At 41.0% G+C, this 14,003-nt stretch overlaps 1 protein-coding gene across 2 annotated transcripts in view; it reads right to left on the minus strand.

Moving 5' to 3' along the window:
* Positions 1–14,003, minus strand: part of lrmda (leucine rich melanocyte differentiation associated) — a 264,296-nt gene that overhangs the window by 23,069 nt on the left and 227,224 nt on the right. For both annotated transcript variants that reach the window (XM_034682535.1, XM_034682536.1), the window contains one exon: positions 10,947–11,031. In XM_034682535.1, the coding sequence (XP_034538426.1) occupies positions 10,947–11,031 (85 nt within the window). The remainder of the gene's footprint in view (positions 1–10,946; positions 11,032–14,003) is intronic.

Consider the following 14,003-nt stretch of genomic DNA (forward strand, 5'->3'; position numbering starts at 1 on the left):
GCAGGTTTGTCTTCTCATACCAAATGGCTAACCAGTGAAGTTAGGTGCTGGTATGTGGGATGGGGCTCTTCCTCTGAAAGCACACCACTTTATGCTGCTGTGTAATTTAACACTGGTACCCCTTTACTTACTGCATATTAGTGAATCCATGGCATGTATAGCTCCATTAAGATCATGCCTGACAGAAAGGTTTAGTGATATAGCACAGCTGTTAAGCCATGCAGGATGTGTTGTCACCCAGCATGATAAACTGGGCCTAGAGTGAATTGGAATCTAATTTGTTGGAGCCATTAACCAGACTAGCATTAAGGCATGTTTTCATCTTGAATGATTACTGGGTGAGATCAGTTACCCTTGAATTATGATCTACAGTCTACTCAGAATATAATTCATTAAAAACATCATGATTAAAACAAACGATCCCACATAAACCAGCAAGACAAAATATTTAAAAAGTACGGAATCTAATTTTGCTAACTTGAAATAATTTACAATCTTAAATGTGAGCATAAACATCCTTAGCAATGCACACTGATTACAAATCTACAAGGACTCACTGAGGTCTGACCCTGTCTCCTTTAGCATGACAAGTTGTCCAGCATCTGCCAGCATGTAAGCAGCTATTCATCAGGATGAAGGGTAGCAAGCCCCCTCACACCGACAGACTCCGCCTGCTCACAGAGCAATTTGTTTCAAGGGCTACTGACACAGAAGAAAACTGGTGGACCCAACATCCATCCTGCTGTAAAAATATCCAAAACCATCTGGCAGCTAACCCCCATCCTAAATTACTGTGATGGACTCCCACCTTTGGAAACCGCGAAGACAACACAAACCTGTTCCAACTTCTGACTGTAAGTAGGACTGGAAAGCACAGGCTGAACCTCAGATATCCTATACCACTATAACAAATCACGTTTGGAAATGAATAATACTTCAGCTGCATTAGCAATAACTGAACTCAGAACTAATTCTAACAGTCAGACCTATTCACTTTGGATGATTTATGTTCTGCTACTTTCCTTGAAAATGACCAGTGCAACTGGGAAGTAGACCAAGGTCCAAGAGAGCCAGAGGTTTGTTTTTCCAAGAGGGCTGGGCCTGCTTGGAAGAACTCATGGCCTTGTCTATCATTCTGAAATATTTGGAGGAAAAGTTGAAGTATTGCTTCGAACTTTTGTCTGTTTGAGCATGTCCATTTGGGTTTGTTTCATCATGAATTAGAGAAATTCCAACCACATTTTTCTATTCTGAGACATGAGTATTGGCTGACACAGACTACCCCTCGGAGAGTGCAATGAATAATACAGTGGGGGGAATTCTCTAAGAATGGATTGTGGCCTCTAATGGCCCAGAGAATTGCGCATCAATTGCCCACACTATCTGCTCTGTCTCAAGGTCTAAGTCACAGAGAAGATTGTACTGATTATATTCAAGTGCAAAAACGTCCACAAAGTTCTGCAGCTCCGTGCAGAACTTTGCTCCAGTTTTGCACCCGATTGTGACTGAGATGACTGAGCTTTCAGCATCTCCACTATTTGCTTCACAGGGCTGTGCTGTGTGCTCTCATCCTGACAGCGCTAGCTTAATTCTACACACATGATGGCTGAATTGAGAGGGGAAGTCCTCATCATTTGTGGAGTCGATTCATGACAAACGCGACACAAATTTCCCAGTCTATATCCAGCTTACTTCCTGGAGCGAAACAGTGAAAAGCAACACACAATAGTATAGGGAGGTTTCAGCCTCCAACAGCCAGACTGATATAACCCCTGTTTGTTATAATAGTAATGTTAAAGTAATATTGCCAGACTTATTTTTAGATCATCCACAGCTGGAATTGATTGTTTTGAAATTTTGAGCATAATAACACCATAGACTGTATAAAATACGGACCTGGGATCCGGGATGTCACCCATCTGTTTCTGAAGCGTTGTTTTGAGGCCAATTGGCAGCGGCGGCAGCCATATTGCTGCTGTCGAGCGATTGTGATGTAAAGAGGCAGAGTTTGAGCCTCCTAGCCAACAGCTACATTCATGTGTATGTGACTTACGGTACTTCCAGAGCCAGCCTCAAGCAGATCCTCGGTAAGTTGCAGTTTTTAGCACTTTCACATTGGACTCATATTTTAGACCAGAGGTTGCTGCTTGAATAACACTTATAAATGCTGAGGTGAAGTTACAATCATCTCTTAGCAGGTGGTAAAAATGCCACTCTAACTGCTCTGGGCTGTTAGCATGTGTTAGTGATCTAAGTGTTATTTGCAATGAGGCTCATTTATATAGAAAAGGACGTGCTTTGTTACTTGGACAATGTAATTTTGTTTTATTTGCATGGGCACTACAGGAGCGCAATCCTTCAGTGAATCAGGCCCAGAATGATTGGTGGAAAATATTTATTACTGTAATTTTGACAAGCCGGTTGTATGCTCTTAGCTAGCATTGCAGAATTGTTGTTTGCTAACGCCACATGATAATTTACCTGAAACCTGTTTTATGGCATCAAAATGGACAGAATTGAATTGGTGTATTTGGTGTACTTGCCAATACTAAGTACTGCATTTTTGACAGTATTAAAGCCCTATACTTATATGTTGTCAGTATCAAGACAGCTCGGCCAGAAATAACAATGGCTTGTCTACAATTGTCATGAACCGCTATTTTTCTGCTGCAGAGTAAATAGATCAATGTGTTAAATCATCAAGTCTCACAGTAATGGTTGGAGGAATTTAAAAGTTTGATTGCAAGTTTGCAGTTACGCTGGTGTTACATAAAACTGCAACATAACTGTCTTGAGATTAATGCTAAAGAGGTAGAACATGTTTAATTTGTTTCGTTAACTGTTGTAGCATCACAAGGCAATACCTCAGATCAGTTCAGCCTGAATAGCACACTTTTACTTTGGGGAGGAAACACTCCTTATTAAGACAGATTATCACAGAAAGACATACTTAGTTTTGTTCCTCTGCAAAAGAAGAACTTACAAGTAAATGTCTTGGAAAAACTCAGCTGCCGACAGTCCCATCTTTCTGCTTTAAGTTTTTGCTGTATACATCCAACATCAGTTGAAGAACTCAAAACACTCAGGAGACTCTTTCAGCTACATCAAAAGGCAAGGTAAAAACAATAGTGTCACTGACATTTCCCCAAACCCAGCACAAACAGAATTATTCACACACTGTGAGAGGAGTGCCATCCAGATAACGGAGAGATAATGACACCTGCTTGAAGGCAGCTTTCTCAAAACAGTTTCGAGCTGGCACGTCACACTTCGGCAGTTAAGCCTGTCATGGAAGTAGAGGAGGTTATCCTGGCATTTTAATCTAACCTCCTTCTGAAGGGGAAGGCATAAAAGGTGATTTTCAGGGTTAGCAATAACAAGGACAAGCCTGCCTCCAAAAATGAGCTCTCATCACTCTGCATGCGGGCAGTGCAGTGTTTTGTGAAGCTGCGGTGAAGGATTGCAGGCCCAGTTTGCCTCTTCCCCTCTCGCCTCATCTATCTCCATAGACCTGCTTTAATGGATATTCATGTAGCTGAGCCAATCCACTCCTGGGAGGAATAATACCACATCATCTGACTCACAAAAAGGAAATAGAGCCTGTCCTCGTACGCAGGGAGTGTATACCACTGTGATGTGCTGAGATATGCAGCCAGAGCTACCTCCCCAAAGAACAGATTGATGTGACTGTGACTGAATTTTCTGGTTCCTGTTCATTCATTACAATTCAAGGTTAGAAACGTGTATGGAACAGATTTAGGAACAAGTGTTCAGTGAAGTCTGTTAGACTTGCATCCCACAGACTAAAAGTGCCTTCACATAGACTCACATCTACATAATACTTTATATGAAATAATACTCCATAACATATACACGTATACAATGATGGCTACCAAATTTAAGTGAGTATGGTACCTACATTTAATTCATAATTTATTTGATTTATTAAGATGCCTTGTATTATGTATGTATGTATTTATGGATGGGTATTTTTTGTCTGTTTGAAACTTTGTAAACTGTGCTGCTGTCTGTCTTGGCAAGGACACTGTTGGAAAAAAAAGTTTAATCACAGTGACTTTATCTCCTTTTTAAATGAAGGTTAAACAAAATAAAAAATAATAAAAAATACATTTTCTTTTCCTCTTATTTTTGTGTTTTCGCATCATATTTCCCCGACAAAAAGTGACTGGGACCAGTCTGTAAAATTCATTAGCAAAACCCATTACAATAGTGATCAATCCTTAGTGGCAAAAGCAACATTGGGGACAACCTAATCGCATACTTTATATCAAATCAATCCACAGAACAGAGTCCAGCACATTTTACCTCTGCCTGTTGATACTGTTGCAAAAATGTCCCTTTCTGTTTTAAGCTGGTCTTGAGCGTTGTGAAATTATGACAGTTACAAAACACAGATATGAGAGCAGCCTGAGGAGCTACTGGAACCTAACCATCTATGATAAGAAAAAGTGGAGCCTATCCTGCAATCCAGATAACAGCAGCAGAGCTGGTGAGTGTATCTCTAAGAAGTTGAATGCTAAGAGTAACTTAAATTATAAGCGGTGGTGAGAATAGTTAAAATGTTAAAAGTTGGGAGCGCTGGTGGCCTAGTGATCTAAGCACCCCACATACAAAGGCCACAGTCCTCGTCGCGGGGGTTGCCAGTTCGATTCCCAGCCGGTTGACTATTTCCTGCATTTCTTCCCCCACTCTCTACTCCCAACATTTCCTGTTTCTCTTTAGCTGTCCTATAAAATAAAGACAAAAAGGTCAAAAAATATAACTTTAAACAAAAAAACATGTTAAAAATTGTGACATTTATGTTATCAACGCCCAGAGAAGAAGGTAAGCTGAATGGGGCCAGAAATGTAAATGTAATTATTCCTACACCTTCACCTGTTCACCTTGTTTTCAAATGACCTTCAATGAAAATTTTGAGTTTAATTGTAACAAACAAGCAAGCTCATGTTTTACTTGAAATGATCAGTCTAATGTTCATTACTCTAATCTTTTTTTGTATCTCTTTCTGGTTTATCTTGTGATTGTTTGGTTTGGGATTTGGTTGTTTGATAAGTTAACAAGCCATACTGATTCACAGTAGACACAAAGTTTAGCACCATAAAAGTCCTGCTTTCAAAATGTGTAATATAAGTTACCTGTGGGGTAAAGTTTGCGTGTTTATACAGACCTTTTATGGGTTTAATTTTTGCTGTATGTGGAAGAAAAACTAACGCTGGGTCTCTTGAAACTTGTCTCAGACACTTCATCAGCTGCAAACTGGCAAAGACAGCAAAGAAATAAAAGCTTCATGCAGTGATGAGTGCTGGGGAAACAGTTTTATGAACCCAGTACCCGGGAAGGCGGCCACGTCTTCACATTGTCAACGCACCTCGTACGATTTGGTGCAGAGGCTCACTCAACACAAGCTGATGGTGTTTGGCTGGCAGGAAGATCTGTATATGTATCATTCTCTTTGACAGTATTTCATCATCTGTCTTTTTCTGATGTTGACTGCACGCACTAAAGTTTAGCCTAACATAAAAAGTTTACAGAAAGCAGATCTGCAAAGGCTACTCTGGACCAGTGACGGGGAAAAGCTTACACTTTGTTCTTTCCATATGCCTCTCTTTTAGTTTTGTGGGCCAGCGCAAGTCTTTGTTTTTAAGAGTGATGTTTATCAAGGGACAGATCCTGCTGGTATAATCATTACGAGGCTGAGTGAAATGTCTTGCAGAGCACGTTCGTGTGTCGAAATGGGAAACGTCAAAGGTGCTCTGTCTTTTCTCATCGCCTTCCAGAGGGGACATTTCCATACTCATGCAACATGCCGAAGCAGTCCAGACCAGAGTGGGAAGATGATCAGCAGAAGGATGAGAGCTTTATTTCTAACTGCAGAGTGACATCAGACAGAAAAGGACAGAATCAGTCAAGATAAGCACGGAAACAACACAGGAGTAAAGAAACAGATGTCTGAGGTAATATATCAGTTGATTTACAGACGATTCTGTAATCAGTAATGCATGTGTTCTTAAAATAACAAAAATTTTGGAACGCTAGTTTTTGAATTCTCATCAGTATCTAATCCATGATGTTATAAATAACATGATCAGCTCTGGTTGTTTAACAAACATCAGATATTAGGGAATTATATTTCTGTTTTGGCGCATTCACTTTTTCAAGCCGTCAAACTCACTCTAAGTTTAACTAAGTACTTGCGCAGACAACATTAAGTCATCAGTCAAAGCAACAACCTTTCCCTTCATATTGACAACAGCTAAGTTTCAACACTAGCAGTTTTGTCATCCATTAGTCATGTATCCCATCCAGATGTCGGGCGGAGGGAAGAAGGGGAGGAGTGAGATAGCAGCAGGTGCAGATCTCTCTGAGCCCAGCTGAGCTCTAAAAGGCAGTGCTTAGCACCCACAGCTCCGTCATCTGGCCTCTCCCCTGTCTCCGCCAGCCTTTCGACAGCCCATTCCTCATCATTTACCCCTTTTTGGCAAAGCCCAGAGCCTTTCTAATGGGCCGCTCTGAATGCTTCCAGATGTTTGTTTATTTGTTGTTCAGAAACTATAAAACAGTTTACTCTTAGTTTGGATCTGTTCCAAATTCTCCTGTTTTTAGGGAGTTAAGGGGGGAGTTGTGGCGCAGATCACCCCGACATGTAATGAAAGCAAACCGCCAAACAAATGTGAGACACCCCATGGGCGTCATCAGGAAGGAGGCTTTTTTTTCCCCCTTTGCTTTGAAGGCTGCGTTCCTCTTGGGATTATAATAACAGTTGTGCACCATTTAAGATACATACATACAAAGTAGCTGGAAGCAGGCCCAGAACAACAAGATTAAAAGGGCCCAGGGCTCACACTGTAAGGCAGATTTCAGGCATTTTTCCTCGTGTGTTTACTCTGCTTCAACAAAGATATCCCTTTCATTTACTGCTGTCACCGCTGAGGGATGGCCTACTCAAATTAAATCTGATACCTGAAAAAACTTGCTACTAATGCCTGGCCTATTTATTGAAAAAATACAGCAGATAAATGAAAGGTATATTTGATTAAAATCTCCTCCTCCCTGCACATGAATATATCAATCAAGTCTGAAGCAGCTCTTTTACATACCTGTGAACTACAGTTATAATTAGATCTATGAAATAAACCTGTGAATCTCACTTCAAACTGTGTCATCATAAGGAAATGACAAGCTGCTAATAAATAACCTGGTGCATTGTTTGCATGTTAGAATGCTAAATCTTTATTTTATGGCAGATGGAGGCAGTACACTGCTCTGGCATAAACTAGTGCTCATGAAGACGTGCACGACTTTAGGCCGGGTCTCCACTTTGGACTGTTTAGATTTAAAGTTGAGCTGACAGTCGGACCAGCACTGAGACTCAGAGCCAAGGTGACAGTAGTGGAGGATCCTCAGGCCCCTCTGCCAGACCATATACTCCACTCCACTCTGTGTCACGCCTCCACTAAGACACACTAAAGCCCCCACCATGCTCCCTTATTTTGTCTTTTGTCTAGATCCCTCTCATTTTCGAGTCCTGCTCTCTTTTCTTGATACCCACTTTCTTACCGTCTTTCCCTTGTTTCAATATCTTCCCCTTCTGTCTCTCTATGAAATCCTAATTGAGATTTAACTTCTTTCCTTTCCTGCTGTGTTTTGCTCCGTCTCCTACAGCTCGACCCCCCCCCCCCCCACCCCCCCACCCCCCCACTCAACAAATACAAGAGCTTATCCTGGAGTTGTGTCCTTGCTCTCCACCCTTCTCTCCCTGGGCAGTGACCTGCCAGCGCTGCCCTCCTCTGGGAGCTCCTAGCTGCTGTAATTACCTCTGGCACCCAGGCTCTGGGGCTTCCACACAGGTGACACATTGGAGGGATGGGGGAGTAGGTGCAGAGGGGTTGAAAGGAGGAGAAGGAGGTGCTTTCTGTGCAGCCGACAGGGCAATGTCAGATGTGCTGCTGATCTGGAGTTAGGATAGAACTATATGCCTTCTTGTTTCCCCATGAAGAAAGCCAATTTATTAACCTTTAAAAGACAAAATGTCACTGGTACTGAATATAACTTGAAAACACATTACATGTTTACTTAGGTTACAATGCTTCTTTATTTCACATATTGTGAAGAATTTTAGCTGAACATACAGTATGTGTATTTTCTCCTGTACTGGTGAGGTTTCTCAACATTAAAGCTCAGAACAAAGGACGTGCTTTGCATGTTTGCACAAACAAAAAACAGAGCAGCATATACAGTTACACCAGAGAACCTATGTTTTCTGTAACCGTGCAGGATCTCTTTAATTTACCATGCATGCAGGAAAGGGAGTGCTGCATCTAAGTAAATAAAATCCTGCAGGATACTCTTTCAATCCTATTGTCTATTTCCTGATCTTAATTCAGTAAACGCACAGTTGTTTGGAATTACTGTCTGGAAGAATTTGTTTGTTGCAGCATCGCTTTGCCGCGGCTTTGTTCTCCATGAAAGAGGAGTTACTGTGACCGTCTCCAACACATAAAGAAAACTGGAGTATGTCTAAGATGTGTAAATAAAAGAAAACAAATAACAAAGAGCCGGGGAAGAGGCTGGAGGCAGGGACATGAAGAGGAGGTGAAGGGCGAAGATGAGGGCTGTGTTATCTAAGACTGCAGCGCTGCATCATAAAAATAACAAATGGAGGCTGTCAGGGCTGTTCAGATCTTAGACGGAGGGGGAAATATTTCATGTGTCAGATCCTCTCACCTTTAAATGGACTGTTCTTAGCCAGGTCTGATTGTGACAAAGCGCTGGGCTCTTCCTGTCCTTACAAGCGGGGAGAGCTGCCACCGTCCACGCTTTCATGACACAGATCTGTCCTTGGCACCATATACGAGGGGGGGTAAGGATACTCACTGTTGACCTGTTGTGCTGCTATAGAGGTGGTCAACCCATGAAGTGTTTTGCATTGTGAAGACAATGACAAAATATCTCAGTCAAAGGAGTGTGAGAGTGAGTTTAGCAGAAGGCACCTTGAAAAAGGTGGGGTTTGTGAAACATGTGACTCCAGACTTGGGAGTCAAATTGAACAAACAATTTAATCTTGTCCCCGTCAGTTGACGCCACAGCAACTTTGTCACTCAGTATTCATATTTTTATTATTGTAGGCCTGACATGCTGCTTATATGTCTTGTCTGAGTTGTAGCACAGCCATTACTCAAGTTAATGGTTACTGCCATGATGCTATAATAGGTACTACCCCGATATAAACAAGCACAGATGACAGTATTTTGATCTAGAAAATTGTATGTAGGACAGGTCTGATTGAACTGCCATGTCACCACTCAACTGAAGCAATATGTAACCAGGACAGGTACTGGGACCTCAACATGCCGTGAAAACCAAAGGCTGGTGGGGGCTAGCTCTGCTAATGGTAGCCACACTCTGTTTACTAACAGACTCTGTAATTATGTGTTTAGCAGTGTTAAAGTGGGCTCTGTTTTGACTGTTTTCTGAGTGTTATCTTACCTTTAGAATAGTCTATGAGTCAAAACTTCCATTTAAGCAATTAAGAAATTAGTCACTTCGGAAGATCAGGTGTAAAACACTCCATATATACACCCCCAGGCACAAAAAACTGCAGATTCTTTAAATTCCAAACTGAGCGAACAGAGCCGCTTAGTATTGCATTGTACAATCGCATTTAACAGAAACTCAGCGCTGTCAACTCTGAGCTTTCAGTGTTGTCTAGTCATATGAAGGTGGGCCAGTTCTCACTAAATATCTCAATGATTATGCTGCTATATAGTAATGGTTAATTATGGACCTTCCCAATTTCCCTATGGGTAGCTTCTGTTTGTTTTTGTTGGTGTTGTTCACTTTCATGAGCAAATGTTTTTATGTTCTGCATACAACTCTATGAGTTTCCATATTTCTCCATATTTCTCCATCTGTCTCTATTTTTTTTAATCTTTTGGTTTGAGTTATCTACACCTTCTGCAGCTATTTTGATGAGATAGGACAGTGGATAGAAGTGCGTTGCATGGAAACATGTAAGACATGTTGACGCTCACGATAAGATTGGACGATAACACCAACTTAATGTATGCCCAGCTGGTGCACTTGGCACTTTGTATAAAACGCAGTGAGAAACCTGTTTGTGTTGATTTTGGTGCCCCCTGTGGACAAAGTTAATCACTTCATCTGAGACCAGACACGCAGCACTGGTTACAGCCATTGAAAATAGCAATAAATAAATACTCAGTCTTGATGCTGATGATCTTGTTCTGCTTTTGTGCATTGTTTAGAAGCATCCTTGTTAATTTCAGTCTGTTTCATAAGCAGCCTAAAAGTCTTCACAGGAGGGAGCCACAAACTATCAGTCGACTGTGATATTAAAATATGTTAGTGAAGTACGATGAATGGAATTCAAGAGTTTTACACAAAACCCTCACAACTGGAATTCGAGTACTGCATCTTTTAATGAATATGATTTTCCAGTCAGAACTAGAGTGCAGTGTTTGATGTAAAAAAAGTTGCGGCACAATTACATCAACTGACAACCCTGGGTCAATATGAGGCCTAATCAATGTCTTGTATCCACAGATCAAGGATGCTTCATCTTGTTTATGCACAGTGTCCTCCCACGCAAGCATTCAGATCAGAGTTAACCCAGATTACTCTGATTTACTAGCACTATGAACACATCACACAGACGAGATGAGATCAATAAGAATAGAGAACATATCTTCAAACTGGTCTCCAGGTCAATAGATTCCCACTCTCCATAGCTGTTTAGGGTTATGACTTACATTTACATAATCCTCAGGCATTGTTTTGGGTTGAATGTATACATGATTATAAATTGTGCCTGTCTGTCTGATTTGAAGAACATTTGTGCGGATGTATGTATAATTCACCTGACTAAAAAGGTTACAAAGCCCAAAGGTCTCTTTTCTCCAGCTTACCTTTGTGGTTTCTGGCATCTCTTGATCCTCGGGGTAGAGGAGTGTAGGGCAGCTGCTGACCCTCGATTCCAGCCTCAATTGGTGGCTATGAAGAAAGGAGACAAACAAATATCATGAGTATTTAAAGAAGACAAGGTTTGACAGAATTACGCACGACAAGTATGCCTGCAGCTGACTGTTATAAACCCTTTGAGATTGGTTCGGGAAATATTGGAAACATTGCTCCTGTTTTATGACACAAAGCATTGGGACATGTTTTATGACTTCTCGCGTGTTATGGAGCTGCAGTCCAGGCTTTGATGATCTGATATACGACATGGTGAGGGAGGAGAGGTCTTAACCTTCACTCAGCCATGACCTCCTGCAATGGTCAACCAAAGGGTAGACGTCACTCACTCTGAGCAGCCAGATGCAGCCTGGTGATGCAATGGTAGCCACAAATGGCAACAAATGACCTTCTTACACTGGTTGAAAGAAGAGTAATGCCATTTGCATCTGCTTAACTGGCTGTGTGGAGAAGTATTTTCCCCTTTTGGACTTTCCACCTAAACTTGTAACAGGGATTGTGAGGTGCAATTTTGTAGATCCTCAGTTGGAATAACAGGTTATTGTGGGGGTTCAGTTTATGGACTCTCCCCTGCAGAAACTAGTTCCTGACTTGGATCAAAACAATTTTTTAAAGTAATGCATTTTGTGTGATTCCTGTTTTACCGAGTGCCATTGTGTGACTGTTCGTATCTTGTTATTCGTGAGTTTGTTTTGTAGTAGAAATGCACAAAACATATCAGTCTGATGAATCATCAGCCCATAAAGGGGATATTTGATTATGGGCCACTTTATTATCACAATAACACCATTTTATTTGGTAAAAACAACCATTAATTGTCTAATTCCAACCATCAGTATGTGTATGTGGTCTGCCATTATACAAAGAGAAGAAGAACAAGTCCAGCTGCAACAAGCTGACGTAAGAGTAAAAATGGCGTCACAGTTGTGAGTGTTTTTCACAGTTTCAGAGGAAGCTAACACAATTGCAACTTACAAAACAGTTGCCGCAAGTATCTGAGGGGAGAAAAAAGTTCCCAAGTTTGAACAACAAATCTTCCTGGGTAAGTCGTCATCATAACAAGGATGTATTGAAGGGATAGAAAGCAGGCAACAGTAGCCACAGCTAGCATTAGCATACACAAACAGAGAGTGCAGATTTGAGAACTGCAGAAAGTTTAAAAAAAGTAAAGGAATGACAAAATCAATGAATTTCCAGAATTCCATTTTTGGAAAGTGGAAGACCAAGGACTCCTCCAGCTAATTGCATATTTGGAACAGTATCTTGAGTTAGTGCTACTCAGCAGATGTGTCCCTACCTGCCCTTTATGATGTCATCTCTTCACACATTCACAGTCTGATCAACATCAATGTCAGTGACATGTTTTACCAAGGACATATGGACTTCTGATGTCAGTCCAGTTGAATACTTGAGCTGGCCACACGCAAGACAACTATTGGATCATAACCCTTTGGAAGACCACACACATAAGTACAGTCCAAGCTGATTTTTAACATCCCAGTCCTCTGAACACACACACTGGACAAGTCAATGAGACCGCTAGGCCACAAACTTAACATATGTGAGAGTGTTTTTCACAAAGGTGATTCTAAAGACACGAGATCTCATAGAAACTTGTGTGATCAAATGTGACTTCAGAGACAAATCGTAAATATCAGACGTGTCTGAGATACATACATACGCATACAAGTAGAAATTAAATAGATAGATAAATGAATATATTCACTAAGATTTATTTGCGTTTGTTTCCAGCAAAGAACTTATTTTAGAAACCATGAAATCTGTTACACTCATAACAAAATGATGCCGTATTTTGTGTTGGTCAACGACAAACAATCCAATTTAAATCCAAGTGAATTTGAAGTTGTAACAAAAAAAGTGAAAGCAGTGTAAATATTTATTTAATGTGTTTAATACCACATTGTTGAAATGTGGGGTAAATGTGTAATAGATTTCTGGCAGTGCAGCCAGAATAAGCTATTGATTGTCAGCACTGCAGAGGTTCAAGCTAAACCAGTGTGAAAAATGCTGCTTTGAGACAAAGAGAAAACAGAGGCCTGGATCTCAAAGCATGTTCCCAAAAAGGTCAAGAGTTTCTTGTGTTGTTGTTCTTTTTTGTAGACTTTCAAGGTCCAAAACATCCTCTTCCTTCCTTTAGCCTTTTAGCTAGGAGAGCAGGCAGTTTATCATGACATGGCGATATCTGATGCCTTTGCAGAAATACTTTCCTCTCCTGCAGGAAGGAATTCACCCGGCCTTTAATCATAAAAAGAGACTCAACTGACAAATACATATTAGAGATGGTTTGGAGCTGCATTTTTCCCACTTTTATTGTTGTTCCTCTACATGCCCATGCATAACCTTGAGAAATGGCATGGTCTACACTCTTAAATGGAACCATATTCTTCATGGGCTAAGGGAGAGCACTGTGAATTGAAAACGATCACACAATGTGCTTTTTAGATAGCATCTCTGAAAGGCATTAAGGTCTGGCCAGCATGTGTCTCATATTACAGCAGAGGGGAAAAATGGCAAAATAAGCCTGTCTTAGGTCCTCACTGCATATATGCTGCTGGACCAATGCTTTTGGAGGAAATAGTTTGGAAGAGAAATACTGTTTTGACGGCAGACCTGCTGCTCTTGACCTCTGGAGTGACTGAAATCTGTTAAGAAACATCACAGATCACTATATGCTTGTATGCTGGACTCGCGTGGAATGTGAAACACAAGAAGTAAAACAACTCAGAATAAGAACATACTGTGCTCTGTAAGAAATCTGACAGCTCCAATTTGAGAACGCAAAACAATCAGGTATTCATACTCGGTTGTTTTTCTGTCTGCAGCTCTCAATGGATGCTTGAATGGACTATTTGTCACCAGCCATCCTGTCCACAAAAAGTCTCTTCATTGTTGTGATTATTATGAGCTAACAGAGCAATTCAGGCATAAAGGCAGAGGTTAGCCCTCTCTATTTGATCTACCTCCATGCT

The sequence above is a fragment of the Notolabrus celidotus genome, chromosome 4 (assembly GCF_009762535.1).
Source record: "Notolabrus celidotus isolate fNotCel1 chromosome 4, fNotCel1.pri, whole genome shotgun sequence".
NCBI classification, from domain to species: Eukaryota; Metazoa; Chordata; class Actinopteri; order Labriformes; family Labridae; genus Notolabrus; species Notolabrus celidotus.